The following is a 13,114-nucleotide window of genomic DNA, read 5'->3' on the forward strand; positions in this document are numbered from 1 at the left end:
AGTTTTTCAGGGACTTGCCGGAACCTCTCCTCACAAGTAAACTAGGAGAGACTTTTCTACACATCTATCAGTGTAAGTTGACATATTTCTATAACTATAAATAATTAGGAAATATTATGTATCATATAGTAATATACTGTAAATAATTCTGGCATGTTACCACTGGAAGAGATTCTTTCTGCTGACCTTTAAGATACACAGAAGAGCCTCTCTGCACTCAAAATCTTTCCCTGAGAGATTTTTAGAACCACCTAAAGGTTTCAGTGTCAACCTCAATGGAAAGACAGCATTTAAATGTTGAGAAGATTTGAAAATATCAGCCTCACAATTGGAAAGAAACCAGAAGGACAGGCTGCTGTGGACATAAAAGCATGAAGACTCTCACATTTTTGCCAGATTTCTTTAAACTATGGGCCCATTTAATGCAGACACAAGTGAGTCTTCTGGGCATGGAGAAGTGGTACTTGACTATCAGAACATGTGCTTGTGTCATCCCCTTCCTTGCTGTGACTTTTAATTACTGGTTTTTTCATTATCGTCAGTAAAATGTATGTGCAAAAAACAAGTTGCCTGCATGTAGATCACCAGCTCTATGTAAAGAATTCATAGAGAAAGAAAGAAACCAGAGGATTTCTTCTTTTCATTCCAGCAGAAGCAGTCTTCAGCAAAATCTGAGACTCAAATGCATCAGAATTATGAAAATCCCTGTAAATCAGGAAGTGACTGTATATCGCTTTCCCAGACTGATGGAGAAATAAACAATGAGGAAAACACTGAAACACCAGAGGAATTAGTTTTTTCCTGACAATGTCCATTATGAAGGCCGGTCAACCAGCACTTTGGCAGATGCAGAAAAGCCTACCCAGCCAGCCTAAGCCAAATAATTGGAATCACTAAAGAGGAGTGTGTCTAGTCTTTTCACTTGCCGACATTTCAGCTGCCAAAACAATAGAAAGACATTTTAAAACTGTATAATCCCAGTGCTTAAGAATCTCAGTTACTTCCGTTGCTTCCCTTTGCTGTAAAAATCTGTCTGTGGCGCATAGTCACTAATGTATTTAACATTACAGTGTCTGTAGCTGGTAAAGAATGCCGTGATTCTGCATGTGAGAAGCAGCATTGCAAATACATTTAGTATATTTGGCCATACATGATGTGTCTTGGGACACAAGTGAACTGCAACAGTTGGTGCCTAGCCCTGGACCATGATTCTTTCCTGCTCACAAGTTTCAGGTCTTGTCTGCCTACATACACATTAATGAGCTCATTCAGAAAAACAACAGGAATTCTGGCTGCTAATAAAATGGCTGTCACAATTATTTCCATAGTGAAGTGGCCAAGGAGAAGATTATCCACTAGAAGGAGATGTTCTACATGTCCTTGGAAACAAATCACCATTAAACTGTTGCTTGATGAAAATTGAGAATGTCCCATCTTGGCACAGAGGAGACTGCAAGTAAACTACCCCCTTGCCAAAGGAAGAGAGACATGGCAGATCCCAGTGTCATCAGCATAAGTAGGTCTGTAGCCAGGTGGACTCCCTTTCTCCAAGACAGGAGCCTGGTGTTAGGATTCACAACAGCCATGAGGCTGAACAGTGAAACATAGTTACCAGCCACAAAAATTGTAAAAAGAGGCATGGACTAATTCTGTAACCCTACATGGCACTACAGTGGGAAGTTTGAAGAACTCTTCTTTACACTGGGATGGGGAGACAGAAAGGGAGAGAAGCGCTAGGGAAGGTTTTCTTGAACTGCAGTAGTTTAAGGAATTTCAGAAAGACTTGAGGATGGGTCTGTTTAAACCAAGGTAGGAACAGGAAAAGATGGGCTCTGTAGACACTGGAGAACAATGTTTGGATCAAGATTGAGTAGCAGTGGGGATTTTCCATTTAACCAACAACAAATATATTTTTCTGTTTTAGACAGTACTGACAAAACTCCTTCCACAGAAAGAAAAATGAAAATTGTTGGGATACCAATTGTATTTCATAATGTCTGCAATTAAATTAATCTGTAGCTGGGAGTTTTTCTTACCCTTCATTCTGTGTAACAAATTGTTAATGTGAAGTTAGGAAGGATTTTTCCTCTCTTAGTGTATTGGCAAGGGATTTCTGATTTTCTGGGACTCACTAAAGACATTTTTCGTATATCCAAGACCTTTTTCATATATCCGGAGCAGCTTGAATTGCTGTAACACAGAGAATTGGGGATGAGATGATTAGTGGAGTAGTCTCTATGGCATAGCATTGATGAAACTTTCTCCATTTCCCTAAAACTCTCAGCTGCCTAATGTCTACCTATGAATTGAAGGGCTGGCTGGTCTTCTGTGAGTACCAAGCCCACCAGAGCAACAATAGGGGAGGGAGGGAGTACCAGGAGGCAACGTGGTAAGGAAAGACACATTGCATTGATTTACCAAAGGCTCCTCTGACTTAGAGTCAGAGAATCAGAGAAAGAATCATAGACTTCTCAGAAAGACTTGGCCTTGCTGCCCACAGAAAATTTGGAAGTGTTGGGCTGTGTTCATTCTGTCATTCATGTCTGAAAACTTTTAAAATAAAGTGCTTGTACAGGGCTAGCAGTCAGATCCTAAAAGCTGGCTGTTCCCTCTACTGTAAACCTGCTTTTGTTCTTCTTCCGTTCAGTTATATAGAGCATATGTAATACCCAGAGGAGGGCTCCAAGTCCAAACTGAGAAAACTTATGGTAGTTTTAGAAATGAATCTGTCTGAGGTGCTATTTAAGCATGTCCATTACTGCTTTCATTAAACTCTTATGACTTAGGACACAAGTGCAAGTGTTTTCCCAAAGCTTCTCTTAGACTTTTGAATTGTCTTCCTGGGGGCATAAGAAACTGGAAAAATACCATTTAAATATATGAGTACTGAGTACTATTCTCCCTCCATAAACTCTAAATCAAGTTCAGTCTCTTTCTCAGGAGCAGCCTTTCAAACACAGAAATGTCATACACTGGCCAGGAGAGCTGTGCTTGATGGAGGAACAAAAACCACGTGTCTCCAGAATCCAACCAGTCTTTGCCCATTTCTCCCCTGTCATCTGCCTCTTGACAAAGTCAGTATTATGGAATCATAAAATCATTAAGGTTAGAAAAGACCTCTAAGAGCATCGAATCCAACCATTAACCTAACACTGCCTGGTCTACCACTAAAACATGTCCCTAAACACCACATCTACATGTTTTTTGAACACTTAGGGGAGTGTGAATGCCTGGACTAATGCTGTCTTTCTGACTCCTTATCCGATCTTGCACCTGACCGCCCTGAACATCACTTGCTTTTCTCAGATGTCCCCAAGGAGCAGCGGCTGCAGGCGGTGCAGGCTGCCATCATGCTGATGTCTGATGAGAACCGGGAGGTTCTGCAGACTCTGCTGTGCTTCCTGAGTGATGTCACCTCTGTGGAGGAGAATCAGATGACTCCTATGAACATAGCGGTTTGTTTGGCCCCTTCCCTCTTCCATCTGAATATAGTGAAGAAAGAAAGCTCACCAAGGTACGTTTCTTCTCAACACAATAGTCATATCCTTAATACAGAGTGATGCTTTCAGTGGTATGCAGGACAAAATTTTCCAAAGCATCTGCTTTCCAAGCTCAGCAGACATTTCTGCCTGGCTGTTGTGAACATTCAGTACTTGCTTTTGATGTGAAATTTTCAATGGGGCACTAGTGAGTTTTGCATGAGTAATGTTGGCTTCTGTGAGGGAAAAGGGCCTGATTTTGCTCTGGTTGAAGTCAAAGATTAAAGGATTTTAATGCATAGATTTTCAGTGAGTGGATTTTCACTTTGAATTTTCTGGCTACGTTCTGCCATTTGGGAAACCGAGTTTATTTCGGGCCACATTAAAATGGTGTGTAACATGGTGAGTGCAGACTAAACAGGGCATAGATTCACCTAAACATTAGTGGTTCCTCATGACTTTTCTTCCACCTTCTGGTTCAGAATACACTGAGATTCTTGCTCATGTACATATATAACCAGTGTCTGAGCGAGTGCTTTAATCAGTAACAGCATAAAACACTGTATGTCATGTCTGTTAAAAATCCATTTCAAAATATACAACATGTAATGAAAGACATGCATAACCTTTCCTGCTTTTACCTTTGGCTCAACAATATTTTAGGTAAACATTTTCCCTTTAAAAAAGGCCCAACAGTCTGAGCAGTCTTTGTGATAAATAAAAACTAAAGCTAGGTTTTTCTCTCTGGTGTTGGACACATTCTGCTGCTGTTTACTTTCATATTTAAAAGATTCAGCTCTTTTTACCTGAGATACTGAATTCAATTACAGAGTAATACAGAAAAAATATGCAACAGGGAAGCCAGATCAGAAGGACCTCAGTGAAAACCTGGCAGCTACTCAGGGACTTGCTCACATGATAATGGAATGCAACAAACTTTTTGAGGTGAGTGAGAGACTCAAACAGCATTATTCATGGACACATAATGCAGCATCCTTTGAAGTATTTATGTTTATGCTTACATTTTCTGTCTTCTATTAGCTTGGAGATTGATAGTGCCTCACTTATTTGTAAACTTGCTTCATCTAAAGTTTAGTTATCTCATTTCTTTATGGCTGTTCCCTTCTAGCATTCAAAAGATACACAGTAATTATTCTGTGACAGTTTTCAACCCAAGTAACTGGATTAGGAAATTTTAGTCTAATTAAAATCAAAATCTGATGGTTTAAAATTGCATTTTATTACAATGCTCTTAAAACCCCAATTAAAACTTAGTCATCTCAAAGAGGAGAGCATGTACACCTTTATTTCTGTGTGTCATGCAATAAAGTTCAAATCACATAGGGATCATCATTCCTACAGCTACTTACACTGCAGGTGGAGGAGAGAAAATACTCATATCTCCCTTCCCCAGAAGCACAAGGCAACATTTCTGAGGGCTAAAGGAGTAACACAGGTGTTTTGACATCCAGTTGATCAGTCTAATACAATTCTGCATGAGTAGTGCTGTTCTGAGGCGTGGACTGTTTCATTAGGCTAATATGATTCTTCATCCTGCATAAAGGCAGAAATAGGTATACATTTTACAGATCACAGGCTCATTGCATTTGGATGCTGAATGGCCCATCAGCCTAGAAACACATTGTCCTAAGGAAAAGGTCTCAGCAGGAGGTTTCCCTTTCTATGGCACAGGTCCCACATGAGATGGTCACCCAGTCCCGAAACTCCTATGTTGATGCAGAAGTGCATTCTCCCACCCTGGATGAGCTTGGGAAACAAGTGGATGAGGAAGGAGGGAACTATCAGATGTATCTGGAAAGTCTCATGCATAATCTCCAGAAAGAAGCAAAAGAGAAATTCAAAGGATGGGTCACGTGTTCCAGTCTAGAGAACACAGAGCTCGCCTACAAAAAGGTAATTTGGGAAGAAGCAGTAATGAAACCAAAGCAAAATACAGCCTAGCTATGGGACACCCTGACATGTTGCATGGCTAAATACATACCCTTCTTTCTGGCAAAGCACGCTTTTCTTTTTCTAAACAGGCTACTAAAAGCAGTTAAAAATGTAATATAATAGTGATTCAAGTATGAGATTCCAGGAAAAGGCACACAAAGCAGAATAAAGTCTCCAAAGTAGATCAGCTAAATGATAGAGCAAACAGTGCTACCAGAGAGTAAGCTGAGACATTAAACAACAGTGAATATTGTCTGGGCAAACTCTTTGACTGGGGGACATGCAAAGTTTCTGACCAGCTCCTGATGTTTGCCAGCAGTTTGGAGAACACAGACAGAACAAATTACAAAACCACTTCAGGCTGCCCTGTGCTTTATTAGCCAGGCCAACCATATGGCCAGTTTTATCCTTGATCCTCTTGTCCTTGTTTCTAGTGGATTTTTGATACTGCAGCTTTTATTAAAATGTCTGAATTTGTTTTAGGCTCTGTCACTTCTGCAGGGAGGACTGCACTCTGTCACTTGCAGGCAGGAGGAGGGTGATGCAGTGTCCCTGCAGACAGTGGAGTTCAGGGCTGCTGGAAGTGCAATAGCAAAACAGAGATCTCCAAATCAGCAGCAGCTAGTAAGAGGAGGGAATGGATTAAGGGGGTGTGACACTAGTTAGGTAGGGGAAAGGCGCTGGGAGGAAGGTGTGACCTGGATGGTGAGGGGGCAGGAGGCAGCATTGGTCCTTTTTTGGGAAAGTGTAACCCCTCTGTTAGGGCAAAGCAATTGCAGTTACTCAGGTTTGTAGTCAGCTTCTGCAAGTGACCTCTCCAGGGAGGGACTGTGGGAGGTTAGGGAGGGAGTAACAGGGCTCAGGTGGGAGCAGGATGTGGGAGAGGGGAGAGAGTGAATAGAGGCATGTACGGGTATGGGGTCAATGATTACCAAGGAAATATAAATGCTCTTAAGATGATGTCAGACACATCTATTGAGATTTTTGTCCTCAGTTATAGTCTGCTGAACAGAGGCTTATAAATTATGGGGGTTTGTGTTCTTGGTTACTCTACTCCAGGTCGGGGATGGGAACCCACTAAGGCTTTGGAAAGCCTCGGTTGAAGTTGAAGCCCCCCCATCAGTTGTCCTGAACCGAGTGCTGAGAGAACGTCATCTCTGGGATGAGGACTTCTTGCAGTGGAAGGTGGTTGAGAGCCTGGACAAGCAGACAGAAGTTTATCAGTATGTTTTGAACAGCATGGCTCCTCATCCTGTCCGAGACTTTGTTGTTTTAAGGTAAGCTAAGGGTGGTTCTCCGGTACCTTTGCTTCCTGCAGTGCATGCGAGGAAGACCTGGGCTTACCTCAGCCTTCACATCTGTATAATTGTGCTCCAAGAACTCTACTTCTGGGCAGCAGTGTTGATTTCTCAAACTGAATTAGAATCATACACCTAGAGCATGCTGACCTTTTCTCTGATGTAATTTGAGCAGCACGTACTCCTGAGGCCATAAATATCATTTCTTCCGTAGAACAGATGTCTGATAATAGCTGCTGTTCTCTCTTAGCTTTGTTTGTTGTCAAAACAGAGCAGATAGAACCCAATTGTTTTTTACACTGCTTGTGCTGTTCTCTGGGGGATGTTTGATGTTTAAGAGCCAAATGTTTAGTAGAGAAGATAGTGGTGCTTTTAAGCTAAGGCTGTTATACAATGTCTATATAAGCTGTTATTTTAGATTTGCAGTTGGAGTCTTTGCAAACCAAGAAATGCTAACCCATAAAAATCCTAGAGTGGAAACAACCAGAAAGAGGCAGTAGATACGTATTCTTTCTTCCAGGGATGACATCTCTCAAATAAATGTATAGCTGTGTACCAATATTCCACATTCAATCCCGGTTCTGCCATTGTCTATCTGCCTGTACAGAACAGTCAGAAAAATTCCTCTTATGCACTTTTTGCTTTTGAAATCCTGGCCCTTTGCTTGCTAGGAGCTATTGTGGAGCTGCTGACATATTTCACTTACAGGGTCAGTCCTACAGTTATTTATTTCAGGATGGTTTTGTGCATTCCCATTCTTGGTCTCTGCTTTCTTTGACTGAAATGATGTGCCAGAGAAAGACGAAGCAGTTTTGACAAAGGAAGTAGTCCAGTGAGTCAGAATTGTATTAGAGGGAACAAAGATTGAAGGAAAAAGATGAGTCCAATAAAATATAATTACAATGGTACATTCCTTTTAGGAACTTCAGTAGTCTCTCAAAGAATGATAGCATGCAGATATTGTTGGTATAAGGGAAGAATTATTGGATCGCTTAGTGGAAGATTTTAAAAATGCTTTCTGTAAGTCCTTTATAGCGTTAAAACACCAGTCCTCCCATTACTCTATCCCTTTGCCCTCCCACAGTATACTAGACTAAATTCATTATTTCATAACTAATTATATATTATATATTTTATACAATTAGATAGTTATCATTATAGATCAATATAAATCTGCTTATATAACACTATTTACTTTAAGTGGTGATATGTTTGGCCCTCTGTGTGGCACCGAGAAGGTTGTCTGGGAGCAGCAGGGAGGTTTTGATGACCGTAATTGTGTCCTCTTATTTGCCACTTAGTTCACTATTAGATTTCACGGTGGTTTATGTTTCTTAAAGACCTGCTGTGCAGTCACATCAGTTAAAAAAAAATCTTGCCATCAAGTTCTCATTCTTTTCACTAAGCCAGGCAGAATGACCCCCGAGCACTGAAATACATATCATAAAACTGAATCCTGGTAGGTTTTTAAGGGCTGAAAACAGCCATCAGGCAGATCTGTCAGATTCTGTTGTTTATCTCTTTTGATTTGTATCATTAAGTCTGGAGCAAGGTTAGCCAGCAATATCTCAGTCAATTTGATACCTCATGATTGGTGGGAAGTGAACAGTGAAATTATAATGCACCTCTTGGGACATTAATAAATATATTTTAACAGACAACAGTTTTCTCCTTCTCGATCAAACTTTCGGCTGTGAAAGGGTCAGCTTAGTTGTTCTCTTTTTTTTTTTTTTTTCAATTTGCCAGTCATAACAAGGGGATTAGGTTCCCCAGAGAAGACTCTAATGGTGAGAGGAGATGGGTGGAAATGTTTCATATGCCTGGGATCTGGTGCAGCTCTCAGCTGCCCTGTAGAGGCATCACTTTCCAGTAAAGAATCCACAAATGTTTAACCTTCAGTAAGCACCATAGCATTTTGGTGAGTTAGGTCCCATGCCTGGTTTTACTACTGTAAGCTACTTAGAAAACTGCTGAAACTGGCCTAAATCCATATAACTGGGAATAGGAATCATAAGTCTTCTGCAATCTGTGGGAAACAGAACTTTGCACTTCACAAATGGCCCAACTCAGTGCCACAGAGTTACCAAAATGATATGGGCACATCTAAGCACTGTGCAGACACCCACAGGAGATGGTTCAGCATTTCTCACAGCAGCTCTCAGGTGTGTTTCCCATTCCTTATGTGCTTCATCAGCCAAGATAGCTCATCATTTTTACTAACATACAAACACATATAAAAGCTTCTGGTCACTATCTTCCTACAGTGTCTTGAATAACAGCTCAGTTTCCTATAAGAAAAATACAGAATGTTAAAATTATCTGCAGAAGTCCAAACTTCAGCAGACCTTGAAAGCAGCTTACCTGCTAAAACATGATACTTCCCAAGGGAGCATAATCCCTGGCTCAGACAGCAGGATGATGCACATTGCACAGCACAGTGGGAATTTCTCGTTTCTTCTCGCAGAATAGGAAAGAGCATAGACGGATCCTCTGAGATTCAAGGCAGACAAGAAAGATGTGACACCAGTATATGCAGAGAATGCTTACAGACAAGGAAAAATGTTAAATATTGAAGTCTAGGTCCCCCAAACTTTGTGGAAGACTTCTGCAGTGTGTAAGAGAGGCTAGGAACTTGAGGGAGAGGAAAAAAAGGAAAGGGCATTTTGGTTTTTATTCAGATGCCCTTGAAACATGTTCTTGGAGTTTCAGAAATCAGTGCAGGTAGTAGTGAGGATTTCTGCTGTACTAAACTGTATTTCTTGCTCTCTTAAGTCTGCATGGGTGCAATGCACAGTTTCAGCCTTTGCTGCATGGCTTAGGTTCAGTCTTAATTCCTTTCCAAAACTTCTGTCTGCAAAAGGCTGTATCATGCCCTGTAATACATAATGGTTACAAAATGCTCCTGTGGAGACGCAAAACTCCATCTGGAGCCTGCAGCAATGTAGATGGGTGGCCATTCCACTTCATGGTCAGGCTACCAACTGGGCAACATGAAACTCCTCCAGGGACTCCTAGGACAGTCCATTGACATTGCAAGCAACAAGGTTAGGCAGACAAGCAAACCATAACTTTAATTCTGGTTCTTATTCATGTGCCCAAAAGTTTCATTGCTAAAGTGATTCCATCCTGAACATGTTCCCACAGGACGTGGAGGACGGATTTGCCAAAGGGGATGTGCATGCTGGTTTCCATCTCTGTGGAGCATGAAGAGGCTCCTCTCATGGGAGCTGTGCGAGCCAACGTGATAGACTCTCAGTACTTGATAGAGCCATGTGGCTCAGGAAAAGCCAGGCTGACCCACATCTGCAGGATTGACCTAAAGTAAGTATCCTACCTGCAAAATGTAGATGTCCATTCAGCCAGGACAAAAACCTCGAGCTCGGGGGGGGAGGTGTTGGGAACAGAGGGCATGGACTTCAGAGTTTTCCTGCAGTCTTTTCTCCACCACTGTTACAATGTGATCTTAGAAATAAAATCTGGTTATTTGATTACTACAAGGGAGAACTTCAGAGTATGCTTGCAATGACAAGTATTTGAAGTCTCCACCACCACTGTGGGCAGTGGGGAGCAGGATGCATGGCAAGCCTGTTTCTGTGGGGCATTTTTCTTGAGTATTTGAGTTTCTCAATAATTCTCTTTCCATTTCTTCAGAGGACATTCCCCAGAGTGGTACAACAAAGGCTTTGGACATCTATGTGCAGCAGAAGTTGCCAGGATCAGAAACTCATTTCAACCTTTGATTGCTGAGGGGCCAGAAACAAAAATCTGAGGAAGTGTTCCTGGGAGCATGTGAGCGTAAATCAGGGTCTGGCAGGGAACAGGAATGCTGAAGGCCAAGGTCTTATTTAAGCTGCATAAATCTGACCAGACCTAGGTCTATACAAAGCTGAAACAGGAATTATATAGGAAAGTTCTTTTATTCTGGAGACTTTGCCCTCCCCTTCCTCCTTTCCCCCCCTTCCCTCTCTATTAATTTTGATTATTGAACTAAACATTTCTTCAGAGAGCTTTTATTACTTTATAAACAGATTATTGCATTACTTGTGTTACATAACTCTGGTATTTAAAGGCTTCTAAGAAGCATATTTTAATTGTAAATAACTTATGTACAGTGTGTATATATTTATCTATATTCTATCTATATATATGTATATGTATAAATTAATTATTTTGTATATAACTCAGTGCAAATCACTTGCATCAGTTGGACCTTAAGTGAATCTGTCACTTGTTTCTTAGTGTGTCACTGCTACATAAGCTGTGTGTGATATTATCACAGGGCTACCAGGCATAATCCATGTGGTAACAAATGCCTGTTCTCAAATATGTTTTGTGTTTGTGTGTGCTATGAGAAGGTACCTAGAAGTAGACGTAGGAAGAATTAAAAGAACTAAGGAAGGAGGAGGTTACTGTACATTTAAAAATAAAAAGGAGTGAATCAGTTTCACCAAATAAAAAGGCATCCAAGACAAACATTTTGAAGGCCATTTATATTGAGCTGCAGAATTGTGACTGTTAGTACAAGGTGTTGAAAACTTACCTGTTGCCTTAATTAATGTTATCTCTGTCACTAGAGAACCTCACTATGTGCAGCATTTAAAGTAACTGGTTATTCTTGGGGAGTGCAAGATAATGCTGTGTGTACTGAGGTGTCTGAAATCAGACCGGTAAGTTATTAAGCTGTAAATCATTTTTAAGCATTTTGTCTAGTTTCTGAGTGTTTCTGTGTTGTTCATTCCCTCTCCCATAGAGCTGGCTAATTAAGAAACTCCAAAGCAGGTTTCCCACATACAGTGGACACAAAGACATGCAGAAGAATACCATGTCTTTTAATATTCTTACTATACAAATAACTACACTTTTTAAAGCTTTGAAACACATGTTGGAGATTTAAAAGACTAAATGCAGACTATTCTTGGAAAGATTGCTTTTATAGTAGCAGCAAGCATTTTCATATTATATTGCACTGATCTGCATCATCCCACCTCTGTAGACATTGGTGGGAGCAGGATTAGCCGCTGACTGTGAGGAGTAGGAGACATTTAAGCCTATTACATAATTTCATTTTCAGGGACCTGTTCTTTTGCTAATGGAAGAATGCTTTAAAAGTAATAATAATAATAATAATTTGTCAACGTTACCTTTGAGGCGGGGTTCCATTTTTCTTAACTAACCTATGACCAAAAATGTTATTACATCTATGATTCGATAAGAATGTACAAGCCTGTTAATACTGTTCTTCATTAATCACATTTGTTCACTTTGACTTTATTTATTGCTGCATAAACCAGCCAAGTTATTCACAGCCTGTGTTTTAGCTCAGTCCTTCCAACAAAATCCAGGAAGATTTGGTATGAGGTCAATTCAGCGGGATACATTTCCTATGTGAAGCTACAGCTTTGTGCCCTGATCTGGTAAATGGCAAAGTCCCTTCAAAGCCAATGCTTTGAATCTGCCTCAGGTCTGGGGGCTGTGGGGTGAACCATGTGTGGTGACAGCTGCTAGGGCATGGTCCTACGTGTCATTGTGCACACACATAAGGGCTGTGCTGGTGCGGGACAGCCCTGCAATCTGAGGAAACACACCATTGGCAGCTCAGGGTGATCAGGGTGACCCAGGATGATCCACAGTTCTCCAGGGTGTCCCTGTGAAGCAGCAGGACCCCCAGAAAAGGCACTGTCATCTTGCCTCATGAGCTGTCCCACCCATGTTTTATTGTGCAACTCCTAGGGTCAGGGAGGTTGGCTGCCTGGGACCTCCTGCCTTGAGTTTATGGCCAACAATAGTTGCAATGTGCAATTACTGTGTGGTTTTAGGTCTTGCAGACAGGGGAGCACTCACATCCTTATGTGGGCCTTTTGAGGTCTGGCAGTCACCCACTGGCTGCAGGGCACCACTATTGCCCAGGTTCAGCCTTCCCTGGAGCAAGCAGTGGCTCCCAAGCTGGCAGGGCAAAGCCAATCCCCTGGTTCTAGTGGGACTGCCATTCCAGAAAGCAGCACTTCCTCCCCAGATGCCTGTAACCATGGCAGCAGGTTTCATGCAGGCTGTTTTCCAAAACATGAGCAATTAGAGTACTTCTGCTACATTAGTTTGCATAAATAAATACAATAGTGCCTCAGTACTAATGGGCACAGAATTTCTAGCCCTGGGAATGGCAGTTGTCTGCCATCTTCCTTCTCTTAAGGAAAAGAAGGAAAAAACCTGGACAGTGGTTTTATCCTGTTTGACAAGTCATTGCTCAGCTGGAAGGAGTCCTGTCCTCCTACCCTTACTCTGTCATGTGCTTCTGGCATCTCTAAGCCATGTATTGTTGAAATAAGGTTTCCTTAAAATGCACATTATGCCATGTCTAGCATTCAGCTACCCAGTATTTTGTATTGT

General features: G+C 41.4%; 1 protein-coding gene across 1 annotated transcript; it reads left to right on the plus strand.

Annotated features, from left to right (window-relative positions):
• Nucleotides 1–8: 8 nt before the first annotated feature.
• On the plus strand, nt 9–10,499 carry LOC103801046 (stAR-related lipid transfer protein 13-like; the record flags this gene model as incomplete). Its single annotated transcript, XM_009073446.1, has 7 exons — nt 9–72; nt 3,307–3,514; nt 4,310–4,424; nt 5,172–5,393; nt 6,492–6,709; nt 9,875–10,051; nt 10,382–10,499. Coding segments are annotated over 7 exons (1,122 nt in total), but the record flags the coding sequence as incomplete, so codon positions are not given.
• Between the last annotated feature and the right edge of the window lie 2,615 nt (nt 10,500–13,114).

The sequence above is a fragment of the Acanthisitta chloris genome, unplaced genomic scaffold (genome assembly GCF_000695815.1).
Source record: "Acanthisitta chloris isolate BGI_N310 unplaced genomic scaffold, ASM69581v1 scaffold7454, whole genome shotgun sequence".
Lineage (NCBI taxonomy): Eukaryota > Metazoa > Chordata > Aves > Passeriformes > Acanthisittidae > Acanthisitta > Acanthisitta chloris.